Below are 20656 nucleotides of genomic sequence, written 5' to 3'. Positions count from 1 at the left end.
AACGTCCATCCACAATGATGTTAAAAAGTTTCATTTTCTTTTCACACTGTTGAGAACAATCAAACATCATTGATTTGACATGGATTTGCTGTTGTAAAATCCTATTTTCTAACCCAAAATCTGACATAGTAAGATGCATGCAAGAACAAAAGACATAAGCAGTCCTGTTTTTTTTGTTTCTATTTTTGTATAAAAAAAAAAGAAAGAAAAAGAAAAAAGGAAGACATTTCATCATCCAGAATATGGCATTACATTGGCAAAAGACCTCAATCTGCTTTATAAAGGCAAACCAATCATAACGCAGAATCACTTGTAACCCAACTCGACTTCCATTTTTCAATCGAAATGACATAAAAAAATACAGCCGAGTAGTTTCAAACCATGGTTGCTTGAGTAAAACAAAACTCTTTGCGATGGTTTTCTAAACGCTGGGCTTTTTTAAAAGATCGACACTTACCACAGAGCAAATGACAATAGCTTAAAAAACAAACAAACAAACGAAAAACACTACAGAAACATATCAAGGGCACCAAAATAAGTATGATATTTACCAATATCACTACTAAAGCAATTCTCCAATTATGCCGATGGACGTCACAGGCAGGTGTGACAGTCTGAAGTGATGCATTGTGGGATCTCATAGCTGAAGAGCACAGAACTGCTGGTAAACAGCCAGGATGTGATGGTCAAGCTCAGCGGTGAAAAGCAGGTTCTCCAGGGTGCCCATATACTGCTGGATGATCACATGATGCTGTGGGTGACAATGGAGATTGAAGGCAATTAATAAGGGCCGTTATATGACATTATAAAAAAACACAGCAAACAAATGGATCAGGACTACCATGAGAAAGATCTGCTGCAGCCTCTCGATGCAGTTCTTGTACCAGGTGGTGTTGATGTCTACGCCGCTCGTTTCACAGCGAACCAGGTGCTCCGTCAGTAACATAATGAAGCGCTGAAAGAGAGAGAGAAAGATTAAAAAAACAGTTCTTTTATCATCTCTTAGCTTCAGGCACTGTCCTCTCATATCATAATGAACCACAAAAGGCAAACTAAGAGAGAAAGACATAAAAAGAAATGTAACATGTATTCTCTCCTGACAAAAAGGTGTTGTGTTATTACCAGGGATGTATCTTTTGCAGCTTTATCTCTTTTTGAAAATGTAGCCTCTATAAAAAAATGATTTACGAACAAAAAAGGTAAAATGGATGTGCATTGTCATGGGCGCACCTGGAAAATTACAAGGAAAAGGTTCTTCTGTTCGCTCTGGGCCGACTCGACTTTCTCCTGCAGCTTCTCGATCTGTTCCTCCAACTGACCCTCCTCATCCTCACTGTTCTGTTTCTCCATGTCCTCTTCATCGCCGCTATCCCGCTGCTACAGAAAATAAATAAAAAAAAAACTCCTCAGATCTCAGGAACACACTTGGCTCCAGTGCTCTCTCAGAAGTTAGTGAACATCATTCAGTACCAGGCTTCATGGTAGTGAAACAAAGCAGAACTTTTAAAAGGACCCACACATACTCATATAGACTTGTTACAACCAAATATTCTAACATGTTGGTTTGTTTATAGTTTAACCCTAAAATCGTATTCTGGACAAATGTGGGCAAAATAGTTATGATTTATTTTTTAAAAAATACTTCCCTTGATCGGAGCGGTATAAGACTTGGCTACTTTTCCTAAGTTTGCCTCCTGAACACACCATTTTTTTTGACTCAATTCTACAATTTTAAGTGGGTGATCTTGTATTTGGCTCAGAAATGGGCACCCATAGAAATGAACGGGAAAAACTGTAATTAAGAGCATACTAAAATAAGCCAAAATAAGACACCAGGTGACCGCAAAGTCACTTCATCTTTAGGTTTTAGCTCTAAGAACTTATTGGAATTATAATTTAATGTAGTTATAAAAACAATAAAACTAAACATAATTTACATAGAAATTATGGTACTTTTTGAAGTAAATAAATTCAAAAATACCCCCAAAATAACAACAAACACCTTAAATGGATAGACAAAACTTCAAAGACAGTGATATCACATTTATAATAAATAAAAATTAGGATCACACCTGAGTCCTCTGTGCCCACATTTGTCCACATTTACAGGATTAAGGGCTATTAAGTGAATTCGGTTTGAGGGCTAACGCCATGCCAGCTACCCTGGCTTTATTTGTGGCGAGAAAGAGATAAATACATAAATCAATAAAAAATAAAAGATTAAAATTGTATCTTTTATAGGAAAAAAAAAATCTATTCATGAGAGTCAACTGAAATAAAGAATTCCAACAGAGTTTAATCCATCACAGTCCATCAAAATATGCTTCAGTGATAATGGATTCTGTACGAAGGACATAAAGGAGGAATAAATGAGTTAGTCTGGAGTGCCCTATTCCACAGTGTCTATGTAATATGATCCCAGCGATTTTCAAAATGATTTAAAACCAACCACAGGATTGATTTTGTAAAGTTTTTTTCTTATACACTGATCCCATTTCAGCTGCCATTTCTTGCAGATATGAGTACTTTCTAAAATAAATTAACAAAAATATTTTAAAAATAATGGTGCATAATCATTTCCCTTAAATGTACATTTATCATGCCGTTTCCATCAAACTATTTCATTAAATAAGATATACTTCAATACAGTGTCCAAAGACTTACTGTCCTCCCCTCAATAAGCAAATAAATACAATATATTAGAGCAAAGAAAGAGATTTTGTAGTCTTTTGCTATGTAAAATGTACATTTAAAAAATGTAGTTAAGTAATTTCCAAAAGACTAACTCTGCTCTCTCAAATTATATACATGCTTACCTTTATTTACTTTTATAAAGTCACAAATAAAAATAAAATAACATACAGAATAAAGCAAATAAAAAAGGTATATACACAAATGAAACAATAGCAATGCCAACCTAAACCCAATTTTGAAAGCAATAAATAACAGAATTGCATACAGTGATATTTGAAATCCATTTAGTATCGATTAGAAATTTTAGTTAGTCTGACTGGAAGTAGTTTTGGGATAGTAGCGTCTGGGAAAATAGACATGCTGTGTCTCAGGGACGTAAAGGATTCAGCACTGTGGCATGACGAGAAGCCAAATTTCCAGTTACTCGCAGTTATTGTTGAATAAGAAAGTCTGTTGGCCTTAGGCCGACTCCAACGGTATTAATAAAGCAATGTAGACATTTCAGATATAAACTACCCTGCCTGACCAAATGATGCAACTTAAACCCTTAAAAAGTAACAGTGAGGACAGTCAGTGCAAACATGACTTGGCAGTCGAAAGATGTGTCTGTCTTCTACCTTTTTGTTCTGTTGCTTCTCCAGCTTTTCTTTTGCCTCATCCAGCTCTTTTTGGATCTTCTGCACGTGCTTGTTCATCTTCCGGATGGTGGAATGAAGAATCTCCCACACATAAAACCTGCATAGGCCCAATGAACGTAAATCAATTCCAGCTGCGCTGCAGTCATCTCACCTGCACATGTAAGTGTGTCTGAGGCATACCTGGTGAAATCATGAGCCATTTCAGGAGAGAACACCCAGTTGGCCACGGCCGCACAGTCCACGATCTGGGTCCGAATAAACTTGTCCACCAACACTGAGATCATCTGAAGGAGTACATTCACGACATGAGCTTCAACAGATGCCACGAATAGCATGCAATAAGACAATAAAATATGAAGTCTGAATGATCCCACCAGTGGGTGGTTCTTCCAGAACTCGTACAGAACCCGGAGGATGTGCAGTTTCCCCTCATCACAATCTGTGAGGGCCTTCAAAACCTCATGAAACCTGAGAGAGAAACGAAATGAGCCCATCATCGTTTACGAGAAGAAAACACCTGAGCATTTTACAAGCTTTGATACATTCCCGACGATCTGTGCTTTTAGCAATTACAGGCGCCTTTTGTGAGCAGAAGGAGAGGGAACGCGGAGCCAGCCGCTGGCAGGCCTGTGTGGGGTTTGGCAGGAGTTACTCACTTGGCCAGGGCACTGAAGGAGTGACTGAAGGACTTTGCAGCCAAATGGAGCAACGTCTGCAGGAACACTTCAATCTTTAGAGGGTTGAAGCCATCGCCCTCATCTGGACAGAGAGGAGAAGTGTGGTTAGATACAGAACGCCACACATTTACATTTATTCACGTAGGAGACACTCTTATTCAAAGGAGGAACATCAAGCAATTGTTCACAAAAGCCAGCAATACTCAAGTATACGGACATAATTATTTCCTTTTAATAACCTAATAAAGCCTGTATGCTTTTATAAATGAATTTCTTGTGCACCAATTTTATATAAAAAGCTTCGGAGAGCATAAGAAACATTTCTAATCAATGTTGATATTGTGGATTCTTTGATGAATAGAAAGTTTAAAAATAACAGCATTTACTTGAAATTTTCATCTTTAGAAACATAATAAATGTCTTTACTTTCACTTTTGAACATTTTAATCCCTTTGCTAAATAAAAGTATTAATTTACAGGACGTGCAGAGAGATCCTCAGGGGCTCAAATGTCTATCACTATGGAGTAATTCACAACAGTAATTATATTTACAGACTTATATATGACATTGTAGACATTGTAAATCGACTCGAGTGGTCTCAATTACGGAGAATAATTGCAAAAAAAAATAAAAATTAGAGATAAACTAAGAAAGCATGAAGTTTGCAGTGTCAGAATGCAAGTCGAGTCCAAATCAATATGGCAAAAACACCTCAAATAGTCTGACGGCAGATACTAAGTTAAGTAAATAAATGACTTTCAAGTGATTTGTTACAAAAGTGTGCATCAAATATGCTCAGAAGCTCAAACGTGCGTGTGTGACATGCTAGAACAGACCACATTGGTTCTCGCACATCCACATGAGCTGTGTCCGAAATCGCCCCTTGTAGCCTTAAACTGGGCACTATTTGAGGGAACAGCCATTAATAGAGGTGTCTGAAACCATAGTGGATAGAGTTAGAGAGCGCTCATTTAATCCCACAATGCAAAGCAAAAAGGAGTGTACAACTGTTTTACACTCAATGGCAAGAGAATACCCTAAATCAGGGTTAGAGCCAGACCGATATTATCGGCCGATATTAGGCATTTTCCAAACTATCGGTATCGGCAGTTATAATGGCCGATAAATTAATATTTCAAAAATAAAATAAAAAACGGAGGGAACACACTTGAACCATGTCAAGTGTTGGAGTTGTATAGTTTGTCCACCAGAGGGCACTCTACATCGTTCCTGTTGGCAACACTCATTGAGTTGGTCACGATACATACATTGCTTGAATAACAATTAAAAGAACATCCCCATCAGTTCTCTTAACTCAAATAAGCATGACAAAATTTGTGACTATCATGTCGAGTTTTGCTGCTGTTAAATAAGCCGAGAGTGAAGCGGAATTAGCTAGTGATACTGTAGTTACGTTACATTGTTACAGTGTAGTCCTTTTAACTTTTGACAATGTGACTGAAGTATTTCTTTAATAGCGTGTGCCAGTTATAGCAATGAGACGCATCATCTCTCCTTGGCCTGTTATATTGTAAATGTATGTTTTACAATTTGTTGCGCATTTCTCAAATAATAATTTTTAAAAAATATCGGCCGATATATCGGATTATGAAACCAATAAATATTTGTATCGGTATCGGACTTCGAAATCCTTTATCGGTTGGGCTCTAATCAGGGTTTCTCAAACTCGGTCCTGGAGGGCCATTGTCCTGCAGAGTTTAGCTCCAAGCTAATCAAGGTATTCAGGATCACTAGAAACTCACAGGTAAAGTGTGTTTGATCAGGGTTGGAGCTAAACTCTGCAGGACAGTGCCCCTCCAGAGCCGAGTATGAGAAACCCTGCCCTAAATGCTTAGTGAGGGTCCTGTCGAATTAATTCCAGAGTCTGCCCGCAGCTGAATCATCCAACCATCCATTTTTCAAACTGCTGGTCCAATGTGGCTACAGCGTAATATTAAACGGTTATTAAATTGTTAAATTAAGCTTGTAGTGAATAGTAAATGAAGGTATGGGGACAATTTCAAACACAGCAATGCACATTTCAGCTTCCTTTCCTTTTATTGGCAGATGGGAAACCCACTTGAAGGTGCACACCGCCACCTACAGCACCACACCAGCATGACAGCTGGCTTAAAATAAAGAACAGGCTCAGGACAGTTAATACAATCCTTGAGATGGGACATCCTTCATTTATTTAAAAGGAAATCTTACTGACCCCCCATCAGCCACAATAATGAATTATGTAAATACATCATAAATAATTTGTTCATTAATAAGCACATCACATAATTCATTATATAACCTTTTAAAAATAAACTCATAGCTCTAAACTAATGATGTAAGAGTATGATTGGCAAGTGACTTATGCACTAAACCAAAGAAACACCCACCATCGTCATCATCCTGGTTGGGATTAGGGACGTCTTTAAGAACAATAAGAATCTCCTCATTAGAAGCCCGGTTTTTGATAGCATTAGCCACTGTAGTTGTCACAGGAAATCCTGGTAATGAAGCTGAAAAAAAATATATATATTAAACAGCAATATCACAACTGTACTATATTATTACATAAATGTAGGTGTTAAAATCATAGTAAAACACAAACATAAATACACATGCACACACATAAATACAAATCTATGCATTAAATCACAGATGCGTTCATGCATCTAAACATACAGCTGGCCTCGTCTCCATATTTATAGAAGCACACAGGGTCAGCAGGGATCAGGACAGAGAAGCTTGCAGGAACAATATCCACTATCCTCTGATGGTACGACAACCTGCAGGTTTATAAACCAAGGCTCATTGTTAATTAACGGCACAACATGTGGCAGCCATTCTAAAAAGTTGCAATGCAACCGAATAAAAATGGGTGTGTGAAATTTACCTCATACACTTTTCCAAAACCTCTTTAACAAACTTGGGTTTGGGCTTTTCAAGGTCTTGAGTCAAGCAATCAGCCCTGAAGAGATCATAATTCAATGCTTCAATACAGTGTCTTATACACAGAGACAATGCACAGCTTGTAGAAGCATAAGAGAATCAGATCAATATGATCCCAGAAGTAAACAGCTCATCCTCACCAGTCGTCCCAGCTCCATCTGAACTGGAAGTTACTTAAATGATGCGAGAACCAGTTGATGAGTCTGAAACACAGAACAGGTTTCGCAGGCCTCGATTTGAGATATATTATTTAAACCAATGTAGTCAACAAATGTGAGTGGTTTAGCCATCTATTCAACCCACCGATCTATACAGGTTGTGTTCATTGTGTCCAGCCTCATGTACATCATTTCTGTGGCTTGAGCGAGCTGAATAACGACAGGTTAAAGAAAACTACAAGACTTATTCCATGTTTACACAAGTCTAAAACATGGGTCCTCCTGCCAGAGCTGAGGTGCAATATATAGTAGGAATGCTCCGATCAGGATTTTTGCAGCCGATACCGAGTACCGATTTCTTGTCATGGTGATCGGCCGATACCGATGCTTAATTGACTTAATATAAGACAAATAAACAAAATGGAACAGTTTAATGCAGCCCATAAGGTTTATTTAAACATTGTCCAATACAGTGGAGGACAAAGTAAACATTTAGTCTCCAAAAAATGGAGAAGTCTGATGTAATTTTAACATCGTCCAATAGAAGTCTGAGCAGGACAAAATAAAGCCGAGTGAGAGTCAGATTACTAGTTACCGTTGCCTTTTTTGCAGTTGCCAGTTTTTCATATTCGCCATACGTCTCGCGGTGGCTCGTTCTTAAGCGACAAATCAGGTTCGTTGTATTAAATGTTTTGGACAATGCTCCTCCACATGAGATTCCTTTGGAAAATACACAGCAAACAGCGAATTTTTCATTTTGTTTTCGAAACATCGTAGTAGTTCCACACCGGCGGAGACAAGACTGCGCGCCAAATAATTTAAGTCCCCACGCATCATACTTCCTCTCACGCGTTGACGTCATCAAATCGTGATCAGTTTGTAAGATCGGCCAAGTTAGTGAGTACCGATCGAGTCATAAAATGTTATCAGCTGATGCCGATCTCCGGCCGATTGATCGGAGCATCCCTAATATATAGGAGACATCAATTAGTAACAATTTCACAAGACTTTCAGTCAGTATGAAGGATACGACTTGTGGTAAAGAGCCCGGTTGTAGTTTGCAGAGCTCAATGAGTAACGCAGTGTACATGACATCAATGTGAGGAGGAGTAGGCAGCTGGAATAACTCTCCAAATATCACCTACAGAGAGATACACATACAGCATTACACCAAAACAACAAATATTTCGACACATTATCGAATAAAAATGATCAGCATTTGGTATTTACCTCCACAATATGGTAGTTAAGGGGTATCTTGTTTTTTCCAGGGTAGCTGAGCAATTGGGCAGCACTGTTGGGCACACACAAAAAAAGAGAGTGAGTACAGTTAAAGGCCAAGTATGTAGACTAGCCTAGAACTAAAACTAATGCTATCAGCAAATGCAGATGACTGACCAGGTCTTCCTCTCCCTCCAGTGAGACTTGATGATGCAGTGCAGGTTCTCCTCAATCACAAAGCGCTCGACTGAATGACTTCCTGGCATCACTGGCCCCTGACAACAGATAGACAGACATTATAACACTTACTTATACTCTTATATAACACGCATACGACTAAAGACAACAGCATCAACAAGAACATGCATGAAGTATAAACTTAAGTTCAAATAATAATACAACCGTTTATAAATTACTGTTAAACGGTTTGGGGTCAGTAATATTTATATTTAACAAGAAATTACTTTTATTCAGTAAGGACAATCAAATTAATCAGCAAAATATTTATAATATTTCAACTAAATGTTGTTCTTGTGAACTTACAATTTATCAAAGAACTAAAAAAACAATGCATCATGGTTTTCACAAAAAAAAAAAAAAACAGCACAACTATTTTCAACAGTAATAGTAACAAACATTTCTTTTACACCAAATCAGAATGATTTCTGAAAGATCATGCGACACTGATGGCAATTCTCCATTGCCATTCCATTTTAATATATATTTCAATAGAAAAAGGTTATTCAAAACATTAATATTTCAAATAATATTAAATAAATAAAAAACTTTTTTTGATTTTTGATCAAATAAATGCAGCCTTGGTGAGCATAACATACTTCTTTCAAAAAACGTTTTACATCTCAATTCCTAGAAACCCAAACTTATATTAAACTTTCTCCTGAACTGTTATTTCACTTGGTAATACATCATATTATGGAAGTTAAATAAGAAGTTAAGGTATAAGGCCCTTTTTCATTTGATGTTGCATTATAACTGAATGTAAAATCATTACTGTACCTCTGGGGCATCAGTGTAGTCAAACATGCGGAAGACCACATGAGGCATGGGGTAGACGGCGTCGTCGGAGTGGGCTGGAGGTGTGAATGGGGGCAGGTTGTGCTGCAGGGCTTCACACAGCACACTGTCAAATGCAATATAAGGCCGCAGGATGTGACGCTCCTGCCAGCGGTCCTTCTTCAGCTTCTGCACCTGGGCCCAGAGACAGTCCAAATACTACAGAGAGAGACACAAAGGACATTCATGAGTTGCTTGTCTGTTCTAAAAGGTAGACTGACAAGAAGCTAAATAATTTCGCTTGTTAACTAGGGCTGTCAAACGATTAATCGCATCCAAAATAAAAGTTTGTGTTTACATAATATATGTAGGTGCACTGTGTATAATTATGTTATATTTTTATACACACACACACACACATGCTTGTATACATTTAAGAAATATTTTCATGTATATACTGTATATAGATTTATAAATAATTTATATTATATATAAATGTAAATATTCTATATATAAATAATATTTTTTCTTAAATATACATGCATGTGTGTTTATTTATATATATAAAATAAGTATACACAGTGGACAAATCATTCCTATTTTATTTGTATACATTTTAATCATTGACTTTAAAAGCACACTCCTTTGACAAAAATAACAGTCAAGGGTAAAAAAAAAATTAATTCCCAAAAATTAAAAAAAAAATAGAATTTAGGAAAAAATAAAACGGATTTCATAGGGCCCTACTTTAACTATGTTATATATAATTAACTATATATTATACAGTTAAAGTGGGGGATGAAGCCGGTGGTCTGACCCTCACCTCTTCCTGTGGGTGGGGCTTTTCTGCAGTCCAAACCTGCAGCATGGGAACATGAATCTTCTGACGCCGCCTGTAGCAAAACCCAGACCATGACATTTCACAGAAGACTCCTTTGTACTCCAACAGGATACCCACATTTTAGCCGTCAAACCTCATAATAATTGACAAAATAATTTAAAGCTGCAATGCGTAACTTCAGGTGTTTAACAGAACTGCATGTGTTTTGCGGAAGAACATTATAGCCTGAGCTACTTCCCTCTGTTTATGTCTATGACGAGTCACGCAGGTACTGGGATACTCTGCAGCGGTATGACCCGAACCAGTCTAAAATAGTCTGAATATGAACAATTATTATAGGTGTACTGTAGTGATTCAGGATAAGACAAAGACAAGGTTTGGAAAATGGATTCATGATGTACTTATATACATTTTGACCACAAAAAAAAAGTTACGGACTGCAGCTTTAAGCTACAAGTTAGTAGTTTTAAAAAGAACAGGGTATCAAAACTGGCACCTTTTCCATTAGTGGACATTACAAAGGGACAAAGAAACTCGCTTATGTTTTTAACCCAATAAAACCTGCTGTATAATATTTGATGGGCACATTTCTACAGCTTCTAAATTATCAACATGATCAAAACCTATTGTCTGAAATCTGATCCGTGAATTCATTCGTCTAATTGATAGCTTACAACCTTTTTAGTAAGTAAAACTATGAAACACATCACATTCAGGTCAGGTCATATGTCTTTTTGTTGAAAAAATCTTTATGGACTTTATGGAAAAAAAACATAAGAAAAACTTATATTGTTATTAACATTTGAATACTTACTGGGCTAAAGCAACTTAAGTTTGCTTGATTATCCATACATAATATAAAAATCATTTTAAAACATGGCTATCAAAAATAACAGATCAGGCTGTTGAGGAACATTTCTTTGTAACAATATCTTAATCATCATTACATTGCTTTGCATAATTGATTTGTCCCCACAATAAAATCTAGAGCTTTGATCATAAGCATTTAAATATCATATTAATATGATTTACTATTGTGACTGATATTTATATGCCTTTTTATGCAAGTAGTCTGCTATACTGTTATGAAGATGCTATTGTTTTGCATTAAAAGCTAATGAGAAAAGTTTTTTCTTTTGACTGAGCAACATATTCTTCTAAATGTTTGATAAACGTAATAATAAACGCATCATATGTCAGGCTTTACAGGGTTGAAATCATAGCCTAACATCAACTCCTGAAGTTCTACATTTTTCTCCTCTTTAAAACCTATCTTTATTTTTTGGCTTTTGATAAGTGAAAGTGATAATCCACGTTTGGTTATATTGATTTTATCGTTTCATTGTATGGTTGTGTAGGGCTTTTATGTATGTATTGTTCTACTGTACAGCACTTTGTGTCCATTTTTTTGGATTTTAAAGTGCTCTATAAATAAATCTTGTTGTTGTACATTTCTCTCCATGAATATTACATCCCATGGCAATGATACCATCTTTTCATGCATTTCCGTATATAGTTAATACATGTCAAATACAGTTGAAACGAGGAACCTACTTTAAATATCCCTCGATTTGGTTAAACAAACGATCCATTTCCACATCCTTCTTCTCGTACAGCTCCTTGCCAACCCAAGGCAGACTGGACAGCACAACGTACACATACCAGTCAGATCGCACCTGTAAGGACACATCAGTTAGCCTCATGATTATCTATGAACATGATCTAAAAGTAGGGGTGTGAAGTCTGTGAACCTACACTGGTCTCACGGTTCAGTTCGATTACGATTATCATGTCATCGATTCAGTTCAATTCGATATCATGATGCAATGCGATGCACCGCATCCTCAATTTTCAATGTTTCTTCGAAAGTGATGTGCGTGTGTTCGGGAAGTCAAGTCACAGTGACAGAAACAGTGACATTCCAGTTTAAGTTTCAAGGGAGCAAAGCATTATGCCATTAAGAAAATTTAATTCTGTCAAATCAAAATTTGTTTTAAAGAAATGTTCATTTAAAAGCAGCACTCATTCATCAGTGTATAATGTCACCATTAGAGATGCACAAATCAACCATCGCCAAGTCAGTACATCAGTACATTATAATCGGTTATTGTCTATAACCGATACCGAATCGTCCTCGGCTGCATCGCGATGCATCGTAGAAACGATTAATTTCAACACCCCTATCTGCAAGGCAGCTGGAGGTCATGTTTACCTGTGGTATGTCTTCTTCCTGTGTGACACTGACAAAGTTCTCAAACATCGCAACCATGGAGGGAGCCGCGATGACGTGACAGTTCACCAGATCACTGAGAAAGCGCACCTGGAGAGGACATGGGAAATTAAACACCATCAATTTTTTTTTTTTTATTTATTATAAATGCTAAACAGCACATACCAAGTAAAGAGCCTCAGTGTACAGGTTGGATTTTAGTGTCTCTTTGAGTTGTCGGATCATGGCCTCCACAAACTCTCCCCCAAAGTTGTAATTGCGAGCATTCAGAAGTCCAACCAGTGTCGTGTAAACCGTCAACTTCTCCGGCAAAAGCCTTGCACTACGCAAAACAAACAAATTGTGTTATACAACATCCACTGCATAGTGAGATTCAATTTTCATGCAAAAGGGTACTAAGCTGCATTTTAAAGAGTAGGCCGCTTACACAGCACATAGGATACGCAGGATTTTGCTTTTATAATTAGGGAGATCAGCCTCCAGGACACCAGCAAGACCTTCCAAATTGCTTTCTAAGGAGGACGTACTCTGAAAAAATACAAAGAAAAAAATATATTAGTTGTCTTTTGTAAATTGTCATTTAAACAGCACTTGTGTGTTGATACCTTCTCTCCCACACGACATATCAGTGACTCCAGGCGGTCTTCAATCTCAATGGGTTCAGACGTCCTCCTCCGTTTGTGAGGCTGGGAGCCGGCTACAATGAAAAAGTTGAAAATATGAACATATTTTAGGTATTTATATAAGTGACTTCTATCAAAAAGAAAAAAAAACAATATTATCCTCCAAGGATTTTGCAATTAAGTTAAACTAATTTATTATCATTCAACAAAGCGAACATTGTTAACGGCCAATGTTGACCGTCATCTAAAAATAGCCTCCTATTGTCCGATTGATTATTATTAATTGGCTGATATTTTGGTCAAGGAAAGTTGTGATAGTCTTTTCTTCCCTATTGTGGTGTATATCTTAGTTAAACAGCTTCTCGAACCAGAAAAATTTTGATTGGATGGTTGTGATTTGCTATTGCTGTGATGTCATGCGAGTGACAGGTTGCCCCGCCTTCACGCCACTAAACGCATCATCGGAGAAGAGAAGTTATTTTGATTAAAGATGAGGGCACATGAATTAAAAAATAAAAATAATGATAATAATGACATCCATGGATTTATGATTGATATAAATGATATTGTAATATTAAAAAACAAGAATTACTGGATTTTATAGTAAAGGTTTAGGGATGCCTTATTGCAATGAGGCTGTACTAGGGTAAAATATAAATATTTAATGCTAAATAAAAGTTATATAACGTGCAATGACATGGTATTGAGAAACACAAAGTATAACAAGGAGCAAAAAAGGTACAGGATGTGCTGGAATAACGGAATACAGAACCAATCCTAATAGATCCAATCGTACTATTGTCATTATGTTTTAAAGGAGATTAGGGTATTATTATAAACAAGTTCAAAGAGCTATGTTTATCTGTACCCTTCTGTCTGCTTAAAAAGTAACATTTAATTGGCTTTTTCTAAATGCAAATGTACTTAATGCAAATACACAAGACATATAGAATCCAAACACTACACCCTTCGGCTGCCATATTATAGTGAGCAAGTAATGCATTCGGACTCACAACAGCAAACAATATGAAATTTGCATAAACACACACACACATCTCTGTCAACGTGCATGCTAACACGCTAAGCACTCACCATCACCCTCATCGCTGTGCCTTCGCCTGGACATTATTTTCTCAAGTTTAATATTTAGACTGTTGAAAGAGTATGAAAGAAACGCAAAGAACACACTTTTTCAAAACGTTATATATCCACTGAATTGCGTTCAGTAAAGCCTGTAGCTTTGATTGAAATCAGCCGTTAGCCACACTAGGAAAATAAAAGCGGTTTGATTTAAGAAGAACACATCCGGCGTCACCGGAAACACGTGTATTGTTGCGACTCGTGATAAAAAATCCGATTCATTTCAGCAAGTCGGTTCGTTTGAGCAGTTCGTTTCCATGGACTAAAAAAAGTTTATAATGTTAATTGTTATTTAAGAGTAAAAAACGTGCTTTAAATTTGTTTTTATAATAAGATATATTAAATGGAGTAATTTTACGATTCCCAATTCAGTTGGTTGTGGCTATATTTATCTGATACAGATTATTTTAGAACCTATCACAATAAAAATATTGTTATTATTTATGATATGTTTTTTTTTTTTTTTTTTTTTTTTTACATATTTTTAGATAAATGCGAAACCAATTAGAATGTGTGGGTTGTTAAAGCTGGCATGCAATCTGAAGATTAGCATGAACAAAATAAATGATTCCATTAAAAGATCCGACTCAAAAGAATGATTCGTTTAAGAATCGGACACCGGTTGTTGCGACTCATCTCCTCACAGACAGGAATGCACGTTTACTTTTCTTCTTGTGTGTTCAGTTTTATTAACCTGTCAGTGGTATTTATCAATCGGTCCAGGGGGCTGACGACAATGAAAATGCTTTATATGAGACATTTTAGCATGACGTTTTGTTTTTAAAAATAATAGGACAGTGAATGTTAATGGTTGATTTTCTCACATAAACAATCATTGGACGACAATATCACAATGGCAAATGTGCTTGTTGATTTGGATGTTGAGAGTCTTGCTCCAGAAGTCCATAAAGAAGACAAACCGGACTTTTCATCAACAAGGAAACTGTACTCTTATGTCAAGAAAAGGGTGAGTGTAGTGATCATTTTAAGTTACTGATATAATGACGATTGCTGTGTTTAAAGGGATAGTTCACCCTAAAATAAAAATTCTGTCATCATTTACTCAGCCTCAAGTCGTTACAAACAAAGATGTATTTCTTCTTCTGATCACAAAAGAAGATATTTTGAAACATGTCGGTAACCCCGTTCCATAGTATTTTTTTCATACTATTATGTCTTCATTTGTGTTCAGAAGAATAAAGAAATTCATACAGGTTTGAAACAACTTGAAGGTGAGTAAATGATGACAGAAATTTTATTTTTGGATGAACTATCCCTTTAATATCGATACTTTTTTCCTCCATTGTGTCTAGACGTTTGCAGCATTTGTGGCTTCCAAGAGATGTCCTCCAACCTGTGAAAACACCTCACCAGCTCTTTGGCTCTGTTGTGGACAGTCATTCAAAGAGCCATCATCAATCCACAAACATGTTTCCAACAACCATGCCAGAGAGATTCACCAGCTGACCACTGAGACGCTGGACGTGATGCTTCGGCAGGCTCGCAGCGAGGACTCGATGGAAGAGTCCAATAATGATGAATCAACAGATGTCTCATCCTGGATCCCTGATACAAGCCATGTTCAAGAGGATGACCTTATCAAGTAGGTGCATTGTTAATTCTGATATATATTCTGCTCTGCTTATGTGAGGATTGATGGTTTTAATGGAGTTCATCTGTTCTAGGGGTCCAGGTGAAGTTCTGCTCTATTACTGCTACTGCCATTTAAATGATCCTCATATGATTTGTCAGTGGCAGAAAGAGCTTTGTTCAAAATTTCACATGACAGGCAAGGTAAATAACCACGAATCAGTCACTAATAAAAATCCATACAAGACCTTTATTGTACGTCATTTAAGTGATTGAGATTGTTCTTCCACAGATACGAGTAGCTACAGAGGGTATCAATGGTACAGTTGGGGGAACCAAAACCGCCACTAATCTTTACGTCACAGCAATGCTGTCACATCCATCTTTCAAAATAATGCAAGTACAGGATTTCAAGGTAAAGCAATTGCCACTGTCCAGAATAACACTGATAAGGTGCACAAAAGAGACAAACTGAATCTAAACAATGCTCATAACCTGAGATCTGAGATTGTGGGATTTCCACTATACGATAATGTGGTTTAGTATTAGAATAATGTGTCTTACAAGTTGTTTGCTCTTTATTTCATTCAATAGAGGATATAGAGCCTGATATACTTAGTTGAACAAACTTTAAATTTGATTAGGACCTCTAGTTAAGGGAATTTTCGATTTTAAGTGGGCTGAGATGAGATCTGAAGTGTCTAAAAAGCATCTAAAATCACCTATGCACATCATTGACTTTTCCGGCAGAAAAGTGCTGGAGGTGCAGAGTGTTTTTCTGATCTGAAGGTTGGCGTTTACAAAGAAATTGTCCCTATGGGTGTAGATCCCGATATCATCTCCTACAGATTGGCTGGTAAGACTTACAACTGGCTTGATACATAGAACAGTTGTGTATTCAGTGTGTCTTTCTTAAAAAAATTGCATAAATCTGTAATTATGATGTATTTATTCTGCCATTCATAAGTTTCGAGTCAGTAAAATATATATATTTTTTAAAGTTAAAGAAATTAATTAATACTTTTGCTCAGCAAGAATGCATGAAATTGATCAGAAGTGACAGTTGAGACATTTATGTTACAGAAGATTTCTATTTAAAAAAAAATGCCTTTTTTATCAAAAAATCCAAAGTTTTCTACAAAAATATTAAAAAGCTCTGCTGTTTTCAATATTGATGATATCAAGAAATGTTTCTTGAGAATCAAATCGGCATATTAGAATTAGTCTGATATTTCTGAAAGATCATGTGACTGAAGACTGGAGTAATGATGCTGAAAATCACAGGAATTATATTAACAGTTAAAAAAAATGAATGTGATTTCACAATATTAGTGTTTTTACTGTATTTCTAATCAAATAAATGCAGCCTTTCTGAGCAAAAAAAAAAAAAAAAAAGACTTCGTTCAAAAACATGAAAAAAATCATACTGACTTCTGAACGGTAGTGTGTACTACTCTCTTGTATTTATGCAAGTGTTGTACTTCACAAAGGAATACACTTGGAACCAGAGGAATTTCACAAAGAAGTGAAGGCGTTTGTGGAGAATCAGTCCTCCATTAATGATACAATCCTGCTGGACTGCAGAAACTTCTATGAGAGCAAAATTGTAAGTAGTTTGCAATTAGTCAATAATATCAGAACTTTGTCCACGTAGTAGTTCACTTTTGAAAAAAACTTTTGCTGATAATTTACTCGCCCCCATGCCATCCAAGATGTCCATGTCTGTCTTTCTTCAGTCGAAAAGAAATTAAGGTTTTTGAAAACATTCCAGGATTTTCACCATATAATGGTCTTCAATGGGAACCAAACGGTTCAAGGTCAAAATTAGAGTGTTTTAGTGCAGCTTCAAAGGGCTATAAACGATTTCAGACGATGAAAAATCCTGGAATGCTTTAATCAAAACCCTTCATTTCTTTTCGACTGAGGAAAGAAAGACATCTTGGATGACATGAGGGTGAATAAATTATCAGCAAAAGTTTTTTTTAAAGTGAACTACACCTTTAACAGTCACGTCTGTTCTCAGGGTCAGTTCGATCAGTGTTTGGCCCCCGACATCCGGAAATTCAGCTACTTCCCAGACTACGTGGACAAGAATTTGGATCTTTTTCGGGACAAAAAGGTTCTGATGTACTGTACAGGGGGCATCCGCTGTGAACGGGGCTCGGCCTATCTCAGATCAAAAGTGAGCCTGAATTGCGGGTGGGGAAAGAAAGACTAAACATGCACATCCCTGTAATGGCATCCTCAATCATGAATGTTTTTTCTTCAGAACATATGCAAGGAGGTTTACCAGCTGAAGGGAGGCATTCACAAATACCTTGAGCAGTTCCCCGACGGCTTTTACCGTGGTAAACTCTTTGTGTTTGATGAACGTTATGCAATCGCATTCAATGAGGACATCATCTCAGGTGTGTACTGTTTAAAAAAAAAAAAACGTTATATATCGAGAGACAAACTTAACTTTTACTTCTCCTTTCCCCAGAGTGCAGATATTGCAGTGTCCCGTGGGATCGATATCAGCTGTGCTCCACAGACTTTTGCTGTCAGCTGGTGCTGTCGTGTGCCACCTGTAGAGAGAGAGGGCTGACGGCCTGCTGTCCTGTATGCCAAGCCAAAGAGCAAAACCACAGTGACGTCTCCTCTGACGGCCTTCCTCGTCGAGAGGAGTGCGAATGCACAATGTCACGACCCAGAATCCCCAAAGATACACTATGACAAACTGAAAATCACCTCATATGACCTGTAACTGTGTGATTTTTAAAGAAATCTAATCATGCTTTAATAAATGTTGTACCAATTCAGTATTGCTTTTAAAATTGGACGCAATGCAAATCTTCAATTGTTCTGCATTCTTAATTTTATTTCACATACAAAAATCATACATATATAAATGGGACGGGTTAATTTGTCCAGCAATAATCAGGTAATTCGACTCAAACTATACACAGACAAAAAAAAAAAAAGGTTTAATTGCATATTATTTCGTTGAACATTAAAACAAATAAATAAAAAAGAAACACCACAAACAGTCATATGGTAGTCATTCTTTGAGTAAGAGAATAGCATGTAAAGCTTCAAATCACAAGGAGTTTTCCTGATAGTGTGATGTCTCCGTTTTGGCAATGTACAAGCTTCCGGCATCTGCGAATGGTTAGACGGCAAACTATTTAACCTGTCCTAACTGAAAGAAAACAAGTTGATTAAAAGGTTGAATTCTACATGTGGCAATAACAGCATAATGAGAGATTTATAAGCAGTAGGCCGGTCATTTTTGACCAGGAACGTGACTAGTGTAACAAGGGGGTTTAAAGAAATTACCACACACAAAAATAAAAATAGGACCTAAGTAAGTAAATTTTAGTCTAGCATTTTTGGTGAATAAGAAAAACCTCTCTGGGGCAAAATGACTGGAACTGGAAGTGAGGGTTTATTGATTTATTAAATAAAATTAAGTGCATTTTCAGGATGATCTGCTAACCTGCTGTGCTGTAAAAGAACCATTGGACCCTACCCCCAGTGGTGGTAGAGGTACCAGATGGTATCGTTGCTCAGTACTGGTCCAAACAACGGATTCAGCTGTGATAGAATAGCAATCAGCCAGCTGAAATTAAACCAAAAGTACAAAGTGAACAATATGGCAGTCATATGAAAATACTGCCAAGAGAGACTGGATTAAGGAACAAATATGTCAGCAAAAAAGTAGTACGCACTGCCCCCTAGTGGCTGTTGGATAACAAACACGATCATATTTCTTCAAAATAATAAATAATTCACATCAAACATGCACAGTGCCGAGTGTATAAGCTTATTTAATACATCATACATTTGTGAAATACTATTTACACTTATTTGTAAGTGTATTATATTAAACTGGAGGTCACTACACATTGGCCTGGATGCGTTGTATTTCTTTTTTAATCAATACTGGCATTGCCCGAAGGCTGTAATTGACTTTCAACTGAAACAGAACAGAACAATCTTTATTTGATTACATTAAACAGCAGCTACTATTCTCTCTGGTACGTTATAACGAAGACAATTTAAAGGTAATGTACTTACAAAAGGTAGCAACAGACTGCAGTTAGTACCAGCATCGTCACAATGACTCTGAAGAGCAAAATACAGATATAAAACACTTAAAAAAAATACTGTGAATGTGTAAAATATATATTTTTTTCTTTATATCAGCCTCGTCACTTGGCACGGTCACATGATCAAGTCATACATGTCTTCATGTTAAAAAACTTAAACATTTCTCAACATATTGAATGTTCATATGTACTAAATACATTATTTGAATTGAATGCATTTCCTACTGCCATGCTAGTCAAATCACAAACTTTCTAACGCTCACTTGGTTTTCGTAAAGTAAAAAAGAATAACTAATTAATGATCAACTGTATTGTTTACGAACATTTTTTTTAGTTTGCCAGGTTTTTAACATTTCAAACATATCGCTAAATACAAACAGATAGAGGTTAATACAGATGGTGTAGTACAGAAAACTTTGTAATGCTAATGTTGCTCACCCTCGATTCGGTCCTTTAGGAATAAACCAGGGAATAACTCCACCAATTAGACCCCAAAACACAGTCATAACTGACACGGATATCGCAAACGATGTAGTCGCCATTATATTTCTTTTTAGGTCGAGTTTATCGACTTATTTTCTATAAAATAAACTTCGTAGACTCCACAGCGCTCGCGCACTCCACTGCTGTGTGGACGTCGATGGTCATGTGACTCCTCGGGCCCTGAAAGGAACAGACATATGACTGATGATGTCTCACCTCTTCCTCTACACTCGATCACACTAAACATATACATCCTTCTTTTGATACTAGCGATGTTTTCCTGATACACAATGTGCATTTTGTAGAATA

General features: G+C 36.7%; 3 protein-coding genes across 3 annotated transcripts; 1 reads left to right on the top strand and 2 right to left on the bottom strand.

Moving 5' to 3' along the window:
* Positions 1-15: 15 nt before the first annotated feature.
* Positions 16-14350, bottom strand: ncbp1 (nuclear cap binding protein subunit 1). Its single transcript, XM_039648818.2, has 23 exons — positions 14136-14350; positions 13026-13117; positions 12848-12948; positions 12586-12742; positions 12403-12510; positions 11745-11866; positions 10173-10242; positions 9353-9568; positions 8513-8610; positions 8345-8408; positions 8145-8255; positions 7260-7324; positions 7097-7159; positions 6901-6975; positions 6690-6793; positions 6401-6523; positions 3989-4091; positions 3707-3800; positions 3513-3616; positions 3312-3429; positions 1231-1377; positions 842-955; positions 16-751 (listed from the first exon to the last, which is right to left on the bottom strand). Exons 1-23 carry the CDS (start codon positions 14167-14169, stop codon positions 638-640), a joined length of 2397 nt encoding a protein of 798 aa, XP_039504752.2. The 5' UTR covers positions 14170-14350; the 3' UTR covers positions 16-637.
* A 444-nt stretch (positions 14351-14794) lies between these two features.
* Positions 14795-18574, top strand: tstd2 (thiosulfate sulfurtransferase like domain containing 2). Its single transcript, XM_039649187.2, has 9 exons — positions 14795-15150; positions 15497-15786; positions 15869-15977; positions 16066-16188; positions 16524-16629; positions 17264-17379; positions 17797-17955; positions 18043-18181; positions 18256-18574. Exons 1-9 carry the CDS (start codon positions 15037-15039, stop codon positions 18486-18488), a joined length of 1389 nt encoding a protein of 462 aa, XP_039505121.2. The 5' UTR covers positions 14795-15036; the 3' UTR covers positions 18489-18574.
* Positions 18575-18607: 33 nt separating this feature from the next.
* atp6v0e1 (ATPase H+ transporting V0 subunit e1) lies at positions 18608-20530 on the bottom strand. Its single transcript, XM_039649188.2, has 4 exons — positions 20303-20530; positions 19833-19880; positions 19252-19374; positions 18608-18954 (listed from the first exon to the last, which is right to left on the bottom strand). Exons 1-3 carry the CDS (start codon positions 20404-20406, stop codon positions 19281-19283), a joined length of 246 nt encoding a protein of 81 aa, XP_039505122.1. The 5' UTR covers positions 20407-20530; the 3' UTR covers positions 18608-18954; positions 19252-19280.
* Positions 20531-20656: the final 126 nt, after the last annotated feature.

The sequence above is a fragment of the Pimephales promelas genome, chromosome 9, assembly GCF_988280905.1.
Source record: "Pimephales promelas chromosome 9, fPimPro1.hap1.1, whole genome shotgun sequence".
Lineage (NCBI taxonomy): Eukaryota > Metazoa > Chordata > Actinopteri > Cypriniformes > Leuciscidae > Pimephales > Pimephales promelas.
The sequence above is the reverse complement of the archived record's forward strand: the minus strand, read 5'-3'. Positions and strand labels throughout refer to the sequence as shown.